The following is a 17,972-nucleotide window of genomic DNA, read 5'->3' on the forward strand; positions in this document are numbered from 1 at the left end:
AAATATAAGAGACCTTTTTGAACGATTTTGTTCTACGACCTCCAGACTGCCGGTGAGAGCGATGACCCATTCTCACCCCCCAGACCCATTGTCACCCCCGATGGCGGTACTCATATATTTGAAGTAAAGTTTGAAAATGATTGTTTTGTCACTGTCAAGTAGTTTTTCATTATTCATGTTGAATGGAACACTAAAGGATTAAGCACATTTGTTCTTATTTGTTCTTCGATACTTTAATTCACTTATCTCGAGAGCAAATTGAAATCTGTTAAACTTTATTTCACGTGAAACATTCTAATGTAAATCAACTGCATCTTTTGATCATTAAATGCATTTTTCTGTATTTTTAATTCATGTTCCTAAAGATGCGAATCTCTCTGATGCTTCTTCAATGGGATGGGACTTTCGCAATACAGCCGCAAATATTAGTTCAAAGCCGAGATTACCCCAGATGTTTGAATCATTTGCCATCGAATTTGAGGAAATTTTAAACCAATATAGGATTGAGTAAAGTGACCATTTATTTCTTGGATCAATCTGAGTAAAGTGTTCAATTATTTATTTATTTTGCATTATTTATTTTGAAAGCTGTATTTTTTGAGCACTATTGTTATGAGTAATTATTTTATTATTAATAATTATTTATTCAAAATTTAATCAAATCGTTTCAAAAGAATTTTGCGTCCCATCAGTATGACGCTAACTACTCAATTTCTTAGAAACAATTACTTTGAATTCTCCTAATATTTTAAGAAGAAATGTCTTACAATCTTGATCTCGTGGCAGTATGGTATAGTATGTGTATTAGACTGGCCCAGGAAACAAAATGTTGTCGAATTCCACGGGGCACCCCCCAGGATTGTGTCTTTGGGTGAGAAAATCAATCTCTCAAAATTTCAGCTCAATCGGTTGTTGCATAAGCTGGCGCATTCGATTTGAAGTTTGTATGGGAATTTCAGCCAAAATATATAGGAAAATACACCTCCGTCACTCATTCGATCTGGAAATTGGTTCTGATTGCTCGATTGAGCTCAGAATTGCAAAAACGGCACTCCTATTTACTAGTATCGATTCATACCTACACGTGCCCAGTTTGCAATGATTCATTTATCAGGTCCAGCAGGTTGTGTCCGATGACACGAAAGCAATCTTGTATAATTTTAGCATTAACATTACCAGCCGTTTTTCCTAAATTAAAATAAATCGTTTCAAGTTCTTGAAATGTTATGGGGTGAAAACTTTCGAATCTCAAGTTACTGTTGACTGGCTGTTTTATTTCGTCAGGTTCATCCACTAACTCGATAGATCGATTAATGGTTGAAACACTTTCGGCAAAATAATCATTAAACTTAGACGCAATTACTTCTTCTGCCTATTCTAATGTGCCATTAAAAGTTATGAATCGCGGTTTACAAGAACTTAGGTTTAACAATGATTTTAGTATTTTCCATAACTTATTGCTGTTGTTTTGATGCTGATAAATTTTCCTCTGAACATATTCGCATCGAGTCCGCGTTAAACATTGATAATATTTATTCCGCGCAACCTGGTACCTATTCCAATGATTTTCATTATTACTTTTACGAAATATCTTCTACAGTTTATCTACAGAATTATCCGCGATAGCGTGCTGAAGAGACCAAAACTTTAGAACGTATACAGAGGGCGCTTGGGCGGTTTTGTCCAACGAATACAGCGATCTGCCCCAGTGTGAGTCGTAGGATTTGTGCCCCGAATCTAAGCGCCGATAGCAACTGTCCACTGAAGGAGGCTGGAGTTTGCTTATTGGGCATACCAACCAGCCGATCTTCAACTTCCCTCGCTCCACTACCTGTTTGGCTTCCGCGACCGGTAACCTAAGGTAGGCTACCTGTGTGCCAAAGGGATCGCCTCTTAGGCGTTTAAAGATTTTTTCGACCTCTGCACCGTCCAGTTGCTCGCTTCCGCCCCCAACGACCTCACCTCGGCGCCGTCACCAAAACCTCTTTGGCCAGTTTCGTATAGACTATAGGGTATAATTCGTTTCATCAGAACCTGTGCCCCTCCGCGTTTGGAGTTTTTTTTAAAGGAATTTATGATAGGGTATGATTCCCAGAATCAGTTCTTTGTTATGACAGCTTGCGAAAAAAGTCTCTCACGATAAGAAATAATCTCATGATAAGTGGAAGATTTTTTCATTCTATTTCGGATTCAAACCCTGCTGCTGGGCGGGGTAGCTTGTCTGTTTCCGATTTTGATGTACTAACTGACAGGGATTGAATTCAAAAACGAATTAAAAATAACAGGTCATCAAAAAAACAGACTCTCCATAAAAAAACAGAAGGGTTGTGTGCAAGACACTACCGCAACGTTAGACAATGCAAGGACATCGTTGCTATGTTTCTGCCGTAATTAAACTACCGGGTTTTGTACATTGAAGAAATTTCTGTATAGAGAGTTGGTCTTGAAAAGAACCGCTTTCTTTTCAATTATGCGTCTTCCTATAATCACAAACAGCAGCAAAGCCAAATGAGAATCTTGAGAGAAAGTTTCACTTGACTGCTACTGATGCCATCCATGCGAATCTAATTTTTGCAGCGTCTCACTCAGACGCGCGCTCGTGATTCTGCTACCGACGGAAACTTTCTGCCGTCGCTAAGCGATTAATTTGTACTTTGAACAAAACTTATCTCGGCTCAATCTTCCCTTATGTAGAAAGGTGGTCCTGAGAAGAACCGGTTAATTCCCAATAATGTGTCTTTCGAATCAATAACAGCAACCACACAATATTTTGGATTTGCAAGAAAATTGTGGCTTTAGAGCTGCTTCCACTGATTGACAGTCGAGGGTACTTCAGATGCCACCATCGCGTTGCTTCCACGACTGCAACGAACGCCATCAAAGCTGGGATGCCAGATACAATTTTTAAATGTCTGTATTTGTCTGTATGGGGCTTCAGAGGTATACTTGATATGGAAAATTACTCAAAACCATACATTTTTGATATCATCGAATATCAAGGCTTCAATAATCTGAAATTCGAAATAAGTTTTCGTTCCATGAAATAATTAATAATGTATAATAAAAATAATTGTAATTTATTTAGTTTCCGTTAGCGATTATTCAGCTGAGATTCAGCGGCCCGCCCACTCTCCATCTTTTGAGTCCCCCCGGATTCACATAACGCCAATTTCAATTCTGCGTTTTTTGTCTCAGAGCTGCCTTCGCCCTCTCAATGAGTAATGGAAAATCATCAGGTCTCGATATGGTTGGTTATTTCATCATCAAAAACTTTCCCAACTCCGCCAAAATCTGGTTCTGGGCACGGTGCTCCCAGACGCGAATATTATCGTACTTTCATGAACCTCCGCGGTTTTCTCACGAAAAGAAAGCTTATAGCACCATATGTTTTAAAATCTTTCATCTGTGAAATTTTGAATACGCCCTATTTTAAAATTGTATGGTTTTTCCCATATACATACATGCTAGCTGCAAAATAGAAATATATAGTGCTTTCCTTTTCAATAGTAATTGAATCAAGTATTATTAAAATGCCAGTAGTAATACGAAATCTTCCAAATAGATGAATGTTCTTCGACATTCGGGTAATGTGTCCAGCCCACGTAGGTCTGTCAAACATTAAGATTGGTCGAACTATAAATCTGATGGAACAACAGTGCTGAACGCGTAAGCTTTTGCTCTTAATTGCACAGATAACTCTCCAGATTAGACAATCCAATGATTTCATGGTAATAAACCCATATGTCAAGACATGTTAGAATATTGAGTAAGTGATATGTTTGCAATAGTCATGAAGACCGATCACGAAAAGCACCGCAACTTAGTTTGCGTTCTGTGTTTGGTAAGGAAATCCTAATAAAAAATGTGTGCAAATGCCAATTCACTATTGCATTATCACGATAAATTCAACGATTCTTTCGGACAACAGGTATTGTAAGAAAAGGGTCATATGTAAACATAATAGATTAAAACAATCATAAAATATTCGCTTTCCTAATGCATCAGTAATTGTCAAAGCCAAAGCCTAAAATTAAATGATTATAATAAAAACAAAACATTGGTTACAAAAATCGGCCCAATAGCCTAAATTTGAGTATATTTAATATTCTCAATATTGTGTGTATCAAAGTCCACTTTTGTTCACTTTTGGATAAGTTTAAGAATGATTAAAATGCGATATGTTCAGTGTTAAAAAATAGAACTTGCTAAGCTTACCGTGTACCGATTGCATAGGTATTTAGTCTTCTGCTAGATTGTTGATGCATTAAGAAAGTGAATATTTTATGCTTGTATTAATTTATTATGTTTACATGTGACAATTTTCTTTCAATACCTGTTATCCAATAAAATTCGTAGAATTTATCGTGATCGTGACAGACCTACGTGGGCTGGTCACATTACCCGAATGTCGAAGAACATTCATCTATTTGGAAGATTTCGTATTACTACTGGCATTTTAGTAATACTTGATTCAATTACTATTGAAAAGGAGAGCACTATATATTTCTATTTTGCAGCTAGCATGTATATGTATATGGGAGAAACCATACAATTTTAAAATAGGGCGTATTCAAAATTTCACAGATGAAAGATTTTAAAACACCCCGTATTCTTTTCCTGGGGCTCTAAGTTTTCTTTTCGTGAGAAAACCACGGAGGTTCATGAAAGTGCGATAATATTCGCGTCTGGGGGCACCGTGTGGGGTTGATCAACCAGGCATGGCCTGATCGAATCTTTCCGGATGAATGGCGGAAAAGCCACGTTATACATACCCACAAAAACAACATTTCCTCTCGAGATGTCGCAATGTACCGGCCTATTTCTCTGACAAGAAGTGTCTTCAAAGCCATCGAAAGGTAAAGGTATGTAAATCAGCGGCTGTAAATTAGAAGTCGATAATAGGTTCGGCTTTCGCATAACAAGCGTTCCGCCCGGAATACAGTACGGGCACCTACTTCGCATATCTGGAAAGAAGCTGTACTGTACAACGACAGAAAGCACGCGGATCTAGAACATTTCCAAGGCCTTCATCAGGACTTCTAACAGTGGCAAGAATGGGAATTTTCCGGCAGCCTTCTTGCTTTTTCCGGAACTTGGTAGATTCTGACAACCAGCGAATGCGTTCGAGGACACGTCCTAATTCCGCCGGTTGGGTGACTACCTCATCTCCAACAAAAAGATTGTGGAAGTTCTCGGAGTCTCCATTGATCGGAGACTCTCGTTCCTTTCGCACTTCCGCGAACTCAAAGTAAATTGTTGGACCAGAGACAACGTGGTTCGGACCTTGTCTCATCCTCATCGAACCAACAACAGGAGGTCCTTCAATTCCTACGATCGAGCCGCCTCAGAATTGTTACTCGCAACACCAGCCAGCTGTACTTTTAGACTCTGCCAGCGCCATCTCCATATTCCAGAGTGACAAGCCTAAGCACAACAGGATCCTAAGCATCTTAGTGAACGTGCTCTCGAACACGGCCTTCCCTTAGATCCTGGGGCATTGCGGAGTGCCTGCCAACAACAAGGCGGATCTACTTGCCGAAGTCGGACATCAGGGCCAACATTCCACGACATCCGTCCCGTTTGGTGATGTCAAAATCTCAATCATTTGAGAAAACTGGGAAAAACTGGACAACTACATCCGTTAGTCCCACATCGGCGTAGGCATAGGTTCTCTATTTTGAAGAACAGCAGATCATCTCCCGGCTCCGAATCGGGCGCAGGCGGCCCTTGAATAATTTTGGCAGGAGCCCTTTCTGTACTATCTGCAATGTCCGTGACGTTTGCAACTCTGTGGAGCATTCTGTCAGCGGATGCTTGTAAAATCAAGTTCTTCCATTCAAGTGTCCAAGTTCTTAGTTATAAGTAATGTCTTCGAATTACTTATAAAATCTTTATGAAGTTTGTACAATTATTCCAAAGGATATACATTTAAGCATATTTCAGGCTTACTTAAAGCATTCCGAACGAAAAATTCCGGGGTCTTCAGAAAAATAGATTCGATTTTCTTTGGTGTTGTTCTCTCAGGATTCCCTACGTAATGTTTTCAGAAGCAACATTAGGTTTAAATTTATACTGGAATCATCATCATTCTTACACTGAAAATAGTCTACACGTCAGTGCTACTGGTTTTACACATGAATCCTCACTAGTTGAGAAACATGTGATAGTAACGTGTAAAACCAGTCTCAAATGTCAAAACATAAAACTATTGATAGATATGAACTGCATAATGAATACAAGTGCAAAACACGTTGAAATTCAAAGAGTTGCTTATGGAAATCTATAGCGTTCGTAGCGCTTCACACCTGTAGGCTTTGTGTTTTTTTTTTCAAAATCGTTCATTTTTGTCTTCAATTAGTGAAAAATATATCATCATATTATTAACGTCTGTAATAAAACAAGATTATTACATTGTAGTTTTTTTTATTGATATTATATCTGGTGATCAGTATCTGCAACACAAAAACATGATTCAATTGCGTTGCTCCACAATACCGTTGATGATGTCTGCGATTTTGTAATTTGTTTGCGAATCACAAATAATCATGCTTTCATGCATTTGGATAATAATATGCTCATTATTAAGTTGATCAATTCAATACTGCGTTACACACTGGATGGTCCTTCGTAATATTAGTATTTGCGGAAGCCCCTGTGAAATTAATTGAAATATGAAATATGAAACGAATCCAAAGAAAGAAAATTACTTAATATAAATAAACTTACCTTTTCGTTTATTCGCAATCGCAAAACAAATTTACAGATAAGTATCCTGTTTTTCCATCCGCGTATATTTTTGTTTTTTTTTAAATTTAGAATCGGTGGAATTTTGAAATTTTCTATATATATATCTATAAATAAGAAGTCTTCTGCTGCTGAGCGCCATTTTAATACCCATTCAAATCGATCTCAATGATATCGATGTTCAAAACACGTTAAATTCTACAGTTCTGTGTAGTGGTATCAAATTACTAAAGTTTATTATAATTCCAACGTGGATTGCTAGTGAAATTGTAGGTTGAGAATACACGTTCGATCCACATGAACAAGAACATTAAAAACGCGTGTAGATTATTTTCAGTGTAGGTTTTCATGATTTTTTCTGCTTCAGTTTTCCTTCAAAGATAACAAATGTCTGTAAAAGTCTGTAGCATCAATCAAAAGTCTGTATAATGACTGTAATCTGCATGACGTCTGTATGCAAGACCAAAAGTCTGTATAAATACAGACATGTCTGTATATCTGGCATCCCTGCATCAAAGCGAAACAGGCAAATGCAGGGAATTAATTTTCGAGCAACGCCTAACATTTGTCGTCAACAGAGTTTGTTACTGACATATTATCAATTCAGTGCAAAGCCGAGTTGTAGCCGCTAACAAAGTTGGATTTTTCTCACAATCCATACGTTAAACCTAACTTCGGAAGTGGTGCGCTGTTTTCATTTGGTGATGTGCTATACAGCGCACCACTTCCGAAATTAGGTTTAACGTATGGATTGTGAGATAAATCCAATTTCTATAGCGGCTATAATTTGGTTTTTTACTGAATTTATAATACACACCTCGCAACAAGCCTTTATCAGAACCAGAACCCAAACACAATATGACATGAATCATTTGCCTTGCACGCTCTGATATTTCTGAGAACCCGCATAATAAAAAACAACATGTTATATGGTCAGAATCATTATTACGATGTAAGCAGAGCGTTAATGAATAAAGCTTCCAATGAATGATTAAATTTGTTAAGATTAAATCATTCAACTCTATGATTAAAGATTATGAATAATGATTTATTCATTTTTGACAATGAATAATGATTATGATTAATGATTAAATTAATTTTTGACAATGATTAACGGTTATGATTAATGAATAAAACGTTTGAAGTATGATTAATGATTACCGGTCGTGATTAAATGTTGACACAATATGTGTATGATTAATGATTAACGATCGATATGATTAATGATTAATGATTATGAATAATCAAATTAAATGATTTGCATGGTGATCAATAATCAAGTAACCGTTCGACCAAATTATGTTTTTTTACCTTTGAAATTGTATGATTATGATTAAAGAATAATGAATAAAAGCAATGTATGCAATGATTAAAATTGATGATTAATGAATAAACTCAAAACAATCATGAATATGATTAGTGATTAATGATTAAATGCAAAAATCTATGATTAACGATTAGTGAATAATGATTGAATCGTATTTTTTGTATGATTATGATTAATGAATAATGATTAAATAACCCATTATTCATTAATCATGATTAAATCTATGATTAATCACTAATGCTCTGGATGTAAGATATAGCTTCACAGTTTACGTTGCGGTTATCGAATACTTTTCGATCGATTCAACCATAACTGCTCGACATCATCACTAAATGTCAACATATAACATGTTGTCTCAAAAATGTTCTTTATTTCCTGCATTATATGTCAACATTTTATCATACTGTTGAGCGAAAATTTTGCACGCGAAAACAGACGATTTTTTATGGTGACATAACTTAACAACCCATTCAACATATTGTTATTTGTCAAATAACCGTACCACAAACTGTTAAAACTTTATATGAGATTGTTCATTTACAGTTGTCAACAGTAAAGGATACTGTTGTCGACCGCACGGGAAAATATCCATGTACAGTTTGTAATTATGCGGGAATACGATGCTAATTTTGTAATCATAGGGGGAACGACGGCTTTGGCAGGTTTTGTTCTATTATTGGCAATTTTTTCCGATTATTTCCAAAGATATAAATAACATAACATTGCTATATAGAAAAAAAACATAAGTTAGTAAAAAGAAACAGTTGAATTCCATGCCATTGGATTCCCCGTCAAATGCAACTTGTAAAAAAATCGGATCAAGATAATTGCCTAAAAGATGAGTGGGTTTTGTTTTGAGTCGCTGTACGGCCCCTGAAAGGCCTTTAAGGTGAAGGTGGGTTGATACCCCGCTCACCACCATGTCAAACTTTTTGTATGAAATATCTGCCCCTGGTGCGATAGATATCACAGACAAGTTCTGGCTATTTTGTTGAATTACACGTTTAACTGATGCCTTCTGAGAAGCCTACACAGCAAATAATTTTGAAAATTCAACGACGTGTAAAATTGCAGCTCATCCCATCAAATGGATTAACATTCGATATTCAATAAAATTTGACTGAATTTTACAAGCCAGCACAGTTTAAATTTATTTCAATTTAAAAGAATAGTGAGATCGATTGAATGTTACGTTTATTTGCATGCTCCAAATATGTGCATGAAAATACATTTAAAATCACAACATATTTTTATCTGTGTAATTATCATGCTAAAGATTCGCAACCTCGATTAAAATTGACTCCCAACCATTGGAACGACCGTTCAATGTCCATTGTCTACTCTATGGAGTTAAAGCTCTTGAATATTTCATCCAGTCATATGGCACATAACATAAGTGGATCTTCGAACAAAATCCCTATCAAAAAGTTGACCCCCTTTCGGTGGGCCAAAACTGTTATAACGAGCGTCGGGAACATCGTTCTGTCATTCTCAAATGTAAACAAATACCATATGATCAGAAAATTAGAACACTTTGTTTCAAAGAGTACAAAGGTCAGGATAGGTAACCGATGTGTGGAGTAATTCAGTTTTAGCAGGCATATATTTTAAACATTATCGAGAAATGGGAGATCCAAAAATAAATATCTTCTGCGCTTCTCACAACAATGGACAATATATAAAATAAATATCGACATTTTCTTTATCTGAAACAGCTATTTTCAGGCGATTTTATAACAATATCTTTTTCCTACCGATTACTAGTATCGAAAATGAAATGATCCTAAAACCGGTTCAATAAGTTTGTGTGTGAATTGAAGAAAATTGAAGTTTTTTTCAAAAAGTGTTAATTAAGATGTCGTTTAAAACTGTTCTACATTAGAAACTAATTTTCAAATATGCAGTTTTCGGCTTTTTCAAAGGGATGGCGAGGGATACACCCAAGGACGGAAATCTTCGTTTTACTATCAGTTGCATCGATGCTCAATAGGCAGCTTCGTCATTGATTCGTGTTTGTTTTGATCAGACGCTCGGCAATGCAGGCACGAACATCTCGCAGCATGCTGTCAAACTTCCATACCAAATTAACCACCCGATCCTCAATAGCCGATTGATAATCGAGCGTAAAAAACGAATATCTACTGGGGCTGAAATGAATATTTCGAATTGCGGTTGATTTGCACCGATAAATGATGATTATTTTACTTTATATACTAAACAGATGCATATATTTTCGGAATCTGACTTCAAAATGTTGAGTGCATGCACCGCAGTATGAAATGATATTCATATTTTGATATTTCAAATTGAATATCAATGCGCCAAGCTGAAGATTCATTTTGACACCGCACAAAACAACGCTGACACCGAGAGTCGACGCTTGCTGCTGTTCGTGCACATGCCGTCCTATTCATTTGCACATTCAAATTCGGGAGGGACTAGCAACTTGATTGTGTGTTGGATGTCAGCTGTTTTAGTGTAGTTGAAATGACTTTTTCTGTCCCTGGCATACACCAATGTAGGTTTACAAGTTGCAAAAATGAGTTGCGAAATGGAATGAGTAAAAAACTAAACAGTTTTCAAAACTAAAGTTTTATTATTGACTAGATGCCATTCTTGTTAATACTTTTATACCGTATAGACTGCAATGTTGAATATATGTAAATCCTCTAACCTAAATCATTAACCAAGTATGCGAAAGCAAACTCGCGGGACGGCAACGGGAGACTTTTTTTAGTTTGGAATAACAATGAACTGTTTAAACACTAATTTACTTAATACGCTTTTACTAAGCATTAGGTTAGTTTGAATAACTTGACAAATTGCTTGATAATATTCTGGTAATAACGTTTCCAAATTTGTACCGATAAGGGGAAACATTGATTACATTTATTGTTCAAACAGCAAAACACTGATATTGTGAACCAATATTGTAATACTTCATTCAAAAGTTTGGTGTTACTGTAGTATGATAAATCGAAGTTTTATGTTCAAAATATTTCATAGTTAATTACAGAGTTTCAAAAGTTTAATCGTATAATTATGTTAATAATTAATTTTATAAAAATCATATCATTTTATAATGATTGTAACTGACCTTCATGAGTCGGTATTGAAAGGAACAGTCGATTCATGGAAATATCGAGATGTGGAATATAAAATCCTTGGAAAGCTCTTTGGAGGGACCATCACAGTAACCCAGAAAATATTGTTTTCATATGGCATAATTTGCTTCCATGTTCCGTCATCGAGTCATGCAACATCGACTCATGGAGGTTTGACTCTAATAATTTTAATGGTCTATGTTAACTATTTGAGGCAACGATTCTTTTATTTGACATTTTTCTCATGGTTATGCAGAAAAAAAGGTTTGAGCTCAATAACAAAAAGTTTCTTTACTATGTGCGTCTTCTTCTGTGTCTAGTGGGCTTGGTAGTCATATTGTTACCGTTTCTGCCTCATACACTATGTCGTTTCCTATATCTCCATCTTGATATTCTAGCAGTAATTGCTAGAACTGTAAATAAACAAAAAGATAATTTCCTACATCAAACTAAAATTCCATCAATTGCTTTCTTCTGTCAACTCGTTAACTAAGATGAACCCGTGCTACTCGAACCTTCTCCAAAAATGTCAATAAAGTTCGCATGAACTCGTGACAAGTGCAATGTATATTCGGCTTGCAATGGTTTACTGTTTAGAGTTGCATTGCTGCTTACTTTTCTGATTCACAGTGCCCGGTAAACGGTGACATCAAGATCAACGAATACAAAACGAGCTGTCTTTCCTCAAGATCGGTAAATTTTATTACCAACTAGTTGACCCGGCAGACGTTCTACTGCAAAGTAGGCAAAAGTGTGCGTTGTGAACTGCCCATGCGAAATTTCCATACGAATCTCATTATTTTCGCATGAGGATATATCATTTGAGCCCGTCGGAAACGACAAAGAATCTGCTGAAGGAATGAAGGAAATCCATCCAGCCGTTTCGAGTTATGCGGATACGATTTAATTTTTATTATCCAGAGATATTATTTACATCAACATCAGCACTTTAAACCATCAATATGGAAGAATTGGGTTACAAAACTTTAAAACAATAAGGAAATTATTAATCTTTTTTGTGGATTGTCTTTACCGGTCATAAGACGAGTTTAGTACTATTCAATTTTATTCCATATTTGACTAATTTTGGTGTGAATAATAATCAGATAAACAGTAAAAATCATGCGACCCCTTGCTAATTCAATACTGTTATACCATATCTTTTGACGTTTCGATGTTCCGTATAACACATTTAATCTGTTATAAGGGTACAACTTTTGCTACCCGAGTTACACATATGTTATGTGCATATGGTCTCCCCCTCGCCAGCGCCGAATGACGGAGTGCTACAATCAGAATAATGTAAAATTCAACCTCGCCATATCAACTGTCATACAAACCTGAAACGACCTGTGCACGGTGTATTCTCTATTCAAACCAACCCAAACCATCGTATGACACCCAAATTATGAATCATAATCGACTGAGCGTGGCGAAGCAAAATCATTTTTTGGACCACCCTGATCATCAGTTAGCTGTTGCCGGTGCCGATGTTTACATTCGCTCCGCGATCATTTTTGAATCGTTTTTTTTTCGAGCAAAAATAGCAGTTTATATTAAGTTTTCGGTTCAAACGAGTGGCTTATTTAAAAAAGTGATGTTTAATTTGCATTCTATCAACATCAACATGCACATGTGCGGAGAAGTGAGTAAAAATTTGAATTTTTCAATGCCCCTTGAGAAGATGTGAAGTGCAGTGATAAACCCACCAAATCGCGAGCGGCTATTAAATTGGCACGAAACTGCTGATTTATGATATAATTCGAGCCGAAATAGATAGGACTCTTTGGAGAAACGTGTTCATTATCACGGGAAGTGAATAAATATGCTGTGAACAGGTTAGTAATTTGAATATTAAACTTTTGTTAACCTTTTGTCTGTGCTCTGGGGTCAATATGACCCCAGGCCACTTTGAGTGGCTGCAATTTTTTTAGTTTTCAACCGATTCTCCTTATTTTTGGTAGTTTGGTAAAACTCGCCGAGATCTGTCTCCTAGGTGCAAATTCGCTTGAAAAATCTTGAAAATTTGCGCTACAGTGTACTTTTTTTAAAAAACTTACGTTGTCTGTGCTCTGGGGTCAAATTGACCCCAAATTGAAATTGCTATAACTTTTTTAATGTTTGGCCAATTTTGGATTTTTAGGGCTGTTTCGAAAGATAATTTAATCATCTTTCAGGTCGTTACCAACATTGACTATAGGTGGGCGGGTACATCGCGGGGAGGGGTTTTCGTAAAAAAGGGTACAAAAACAGTGATTTTTCATGCTTATTTTACTTATATCTGAAAATCCTACCCATTTTGAACTGCACTTTTTCAAAAAGGTTATGCAGGAAGGCGTGTGCTTTGACATGAGGCATTGATTAGTTTAGAGCTTGGTCGCTAGGTGGCGGTATATTTGAATTCGTTATTTTAGACTACTCAAGTAATTCCGATATATGGAATTCTCCTCAGTGTAAATATTCTTATCGCACAAATTTGAAATTTGTAAAGATGACGTCTTTAACAAAGTTCGTCTGGTGGGAATGGACTGTCATGTGACGGAATAAATAATTAGGAAATTTACAAATAGGCGGCGCTAGTGTACTTGCAATATTCTTGCATATTTGAAATATTGCTTTAGCTTGAGATCCCTCATACCTACAACCAAGTTGTATTCGGCAACATTGGTCAGGATGTCCAGGACTACAAAGCGGTGCTCAATATAATGAGCACTTCTTCCAAGATGCGGCGCTAATAAGCTGTTATATTTGAGTATTTTGTTGCATGTGAGATCTGATGTATTTTGGTTTGTAGCATTTTTGGTAATCATGAATGTTGTGGTAGAGTTCATCAAAAGTTTTCTTTGCATTCAACCTGCTCCAGCGATGCTGCAAATAATAGAATGTGTTCACAGAATATGTTTTAGGTCATTCAAGAAAACCCTGGAACTAAGGCCTTTGGGTCTACATGCGTAACCAAAGATTAGCCAATTTGCCGCCTATTTGTAAAATTCCCAATTATTACTTCCGTCACTAGACAGTCCATTCCCACTAGACGACCTTTGATCAAGACGCCATTTTAATAAATTTTAAATTTGTACGATAAGAATATTTACACTGAGGAGAATTCTATATATCGGAATATCTTCAGTAGTCTAAAATAATGAATTCAAATATACCACCACCTGGCGGCTAAGTTCTTTACTTATCTACGCCTCATGCCAAAGCACACGCCTTCCTGCATAACCTTTTTAAAAAAGGTGCAGTTCAAAATGGGTAAGATTTTCGGATATAAGTAAAACAATCATGAAAAATCACTGTTTTTGTACCCTTGTTCACTAAAACCCCTCCCCGCGATGTGCGTGCCCACCAATAGTCAATCTTTGGTTACGACCTGAAAGATGATTAAATTATGTTTCGAAACAGCCCCTAAAATCCAAAATCGGACAAACAATAAAAAAGTTAGCAATTTCAATTTGGGGTCAATTTGACCCCAGAGCACAGACAACGTAAGTTTTTTTGAGCACAGACAGAAGGTTAAATATCTTGGTTGTGCATATGCACAGCATATGTTTCGAAATGGACAAATTGATATGAAATTTGCGAAAAAGAATCCACGTGTCTTGGAGGGACTCGAACCCTCAACCTCCTACTCTCTAGATAGGCGTGATAACCCTTACACAACAAGACCACTTAAAGGACACTTTTGCGGAAAAGCCATCAGAATCCGAGTGCCAACCTCCACCGCGGTTAGCTCTCTTTTTTGCAAAATCTTTCGGATGCTTGATTTGCTCAATCTCCACATGTGCTTTACTGTTGTATATCCACAGTCAAGCGAGTGCATATTGTTTATTAAACGAGAGGATCGCACTCCATGCCCCCCAGTAACGGGCTGGGCGGGACGGTATAGAATGCGAATTCAATCGCACTCTGCTGTGCCAAAGGCTTGCTTGGCTAAAGCATTTGATGAGTTTGATTGCCTTAACGTAAGCGTGTTGGTGGGAGAGAAGTGCGGGAGGTGTGGGGTTGACCCGTGGAAGGTCCTGTGCCATATTGACTGCCATCGTGGTGCTCTTCCAACTATGTCCTTAACTTACTTGGTTAAGAGACAGGAATAGAGTTGGTTGATTCGACGATTTTTACTGGTCTTGCAAAAATGGTTATTTTCAATAGTGAATCGTTAATAACCAATAGATCTGAAGATTGTGATAAATTGCTGGAGAGTTTCGGAATTGATTGATATGATAAATCAATGCAGTAATCCACCGAAAAAAAGGCGCTATTAGCGTCTAAAATATCACTCTGTATCCGAGCCTTCCCCTTAGAAAAAAATGCCTTCAGGTCTCAGAATATAAAGACGAGCTTCTTTAAGTAACCTTGGGAGCTTGCAGAATGCTCTGCTTCTTATAGCAGCATTACCTTTACCTTTTTGGCAAAGGCACAATTCATCGATTGAACGTGCACCATACATGTATGATATTGCATGTATACTATTAGAATTAAATTAAAAATTCACCCTCATCGAAATTCTACGCGAATCTCAATGTGTTCTAAATAAGGCATCAGCAAAAACCATGTTCCGCAGGTTTCAAGTTTATCAACAACATACAAATCTATATATTTGATAGCCAACTTATAGTGGGTGGCATATTCGATATGCTATCCTGAGCCAAGATTTCAGAATCTGTACAACTGAAGGGAAAATGGTTCCAAATGTTTACCCGAGCAGACGAAAATATCTCAATAATTTCAAATGTAGATGAGATAACAAAATGAGATATGGATATGATTGATAACATGTTTTGTTATTTTGTTCATAGCTTCTGCCCGGGTACTGTTGCCATTCTACGTTTAACTGTGCCACAATCGAAGGAATCCAAGCAAACATTATGCAATCAGTATGTCTATAAAACGTTAATGAATTGTACATATTGTTTAAAAATCAAGTTTATTTTATTTATTAATTTTCTAATGCAGATTTCTTATGAGATAATTCAAATTTATACCAACTTTTGCAAATTTGCCTGTATTTCAGATTTATTTATTTGTTGTAATATTTTTTTAGTGTCAAGTCTTTTTTTCCGACTATAGTTTAACAATGTGCAGAGCTATTAAGAAAGAAGAAGGCATAATAGTGGTAATAGGGGTGTTCATCTTGCCCCGGGACCAGCTATAATCTTCTTCTTATCTATATACAAAAAAATGAATTTCTGTCTGTATGACTGAACCTTATAGACTTGGAAACTACTGAACCAATCAGAGTGAAAATTTATATGCAGAGGTTTTTGGGGCCGGGGAAGGTTCTTAAGATGGTTTGAGACCCCTCCCCGTTTTGGAAAGGGGGGCTCCCATACAAATGAAACACCAATTTCTTCATAACTCGAGATCTAATCAGATAATATATCAATTTTTTGCGAAACGCAGTTTGTCGGGTCTGCTGGTGTAACATAAGTAAAACTCAGTGGTTTTGATCTTTTACATAAGAAGAAAATTAAATTATGTTTTGGTAAATATGACATTAACGAGTTATGCATTTTATTTGGAATTTTGGTGTAATTGGTTTTCAAGTAATTTCACTGTGTATATGCTCATTGGACAATCCTCCCTTTGCATAAAATGCATGTTGGGTTTTGTCTCACGTTTCAACCCACCTCATGTATCTACGAGGCATCTATCTTCGGGTGACGACGATTTGGTTAGTCATTTGGCATGCACGCAGATTTCATCCTGCCACCGCATACTGCTGGTGGTGAAATGTGTCTCTGTTAAATTTCGCTTTATAATGGCAAATCAATACAGACCGGAAATTGTTTTAGCTCTTTCGACTTTGACCCATCGTCCCACGACCCAGTTGATGATTTGCAGCCACCGAAGAGTCAGTCGTGTGAGGACCAGCGTCGACAGCAGTCGCAACATCTGCCATCGTCGCCCGCCAAGCAACCGCAGCCGCAACCGTTGAGCACGTTTACCTCGGCCAAATCGAGTCCAACGCCATCCGCAGTTTCGTCCTCGCCGCGTAAGCCCATGAACTGGAACCGAAGTGATGCAGCCAGAGCCCTGCTGGTAGAGGCAAAGGCCATTGAACTGCTCAAATCTCCGAATGTGCTTGTGTTGCGTTTCCCCGATCCGGAACTAAACAAGGAAATAGTTCAAGGCTATTCGGCATGCATCGAGAACGTGGTTTTCCATCGTCCTTCCACACCGCGGTAGGTAAATATGCATGTGCCGGACCTACAGTGCGTTGCGTATTTTTGTGATCATCTTTGAATTACGGAATTCAACACAAGTGTTCTGGCTTGTGAAAATATGTATTTATTGCAAAGTTATGTTTTTTTAGTTATGGAAGATCAAAAATGCCAATTACGATTCTCGGTCTGTAGATAAAATATGTTCGCAAAATCCAGTGGATTTCGATGGAAAGTGACAATGAGAGTACTGAAGACGTTTGTTTAGTTGTTCAGAGACGAGCCAGCCAAGGGCTGCAAGTCTTTTTAATAAAGATTTAATAATAATTAACGTTATTTTTCATACTTTGAGGATCTGCCGAAATATTGTGTTCTGCATTGCGCGGCCGGTTATAAAGTTAATTAGTTCAGTGCGTGTTTTCTCGTGTTTCAGATACTCCAGTAAGCAGAGCAATCGGCCGGTCGTCGAAATTTAGTTTTGCTTTGTGCGGATGAGTAAGTTAATCAGAAAGTGAAAATTTAGTTCGCATCCATGTAGTGCATTACACGGCAGACTGTTCACCAAAACGAACCCTGCCACACTCCCTAACTCTTATATCCAACATCCCAGTGATTTGTCGTGGAAGTGCAGAT

The 17,972-nt window shown here is 37.1% G+C and overlaps 1 protein-coding gene across 1 annotated transcript in view; it reads left to right on the forward strand.

Moving 5' to 3' along the window:
• The window catches only part of LOC134211489 (uncharacterized), a 44,732-nt gene that overhangs the window by 16,520 nt on the left and 10,240 nt on the right, over positions 1-17,972 (forward strand). The window contains exon 2 of the mRNA XM_062688381.1: positions 16,971-17,360. Within this exon, the coding sequence (XP_062544365.1) occupies positions 16,971-17,360 (390 nt within the window). The remainder of the gene's footprint in view (positions 1-16,970; positions 17,361-17,972) is intronic.

Source organism: Armigeres subalbatus, chromosome 2, assembly GCF_024139115.2.
Source record: "Armigeres subalbatus isolate Guangzhou_Male chromosome 2, GZ_Asu_2, whole genome shotgun sequence".
NCBI classification, from domain to species: Eukaryota; Metazoa; Arthropoda; class Insecta; order Diptera; family Culicidae; genus Armigeres; species Armigeres subalbatus.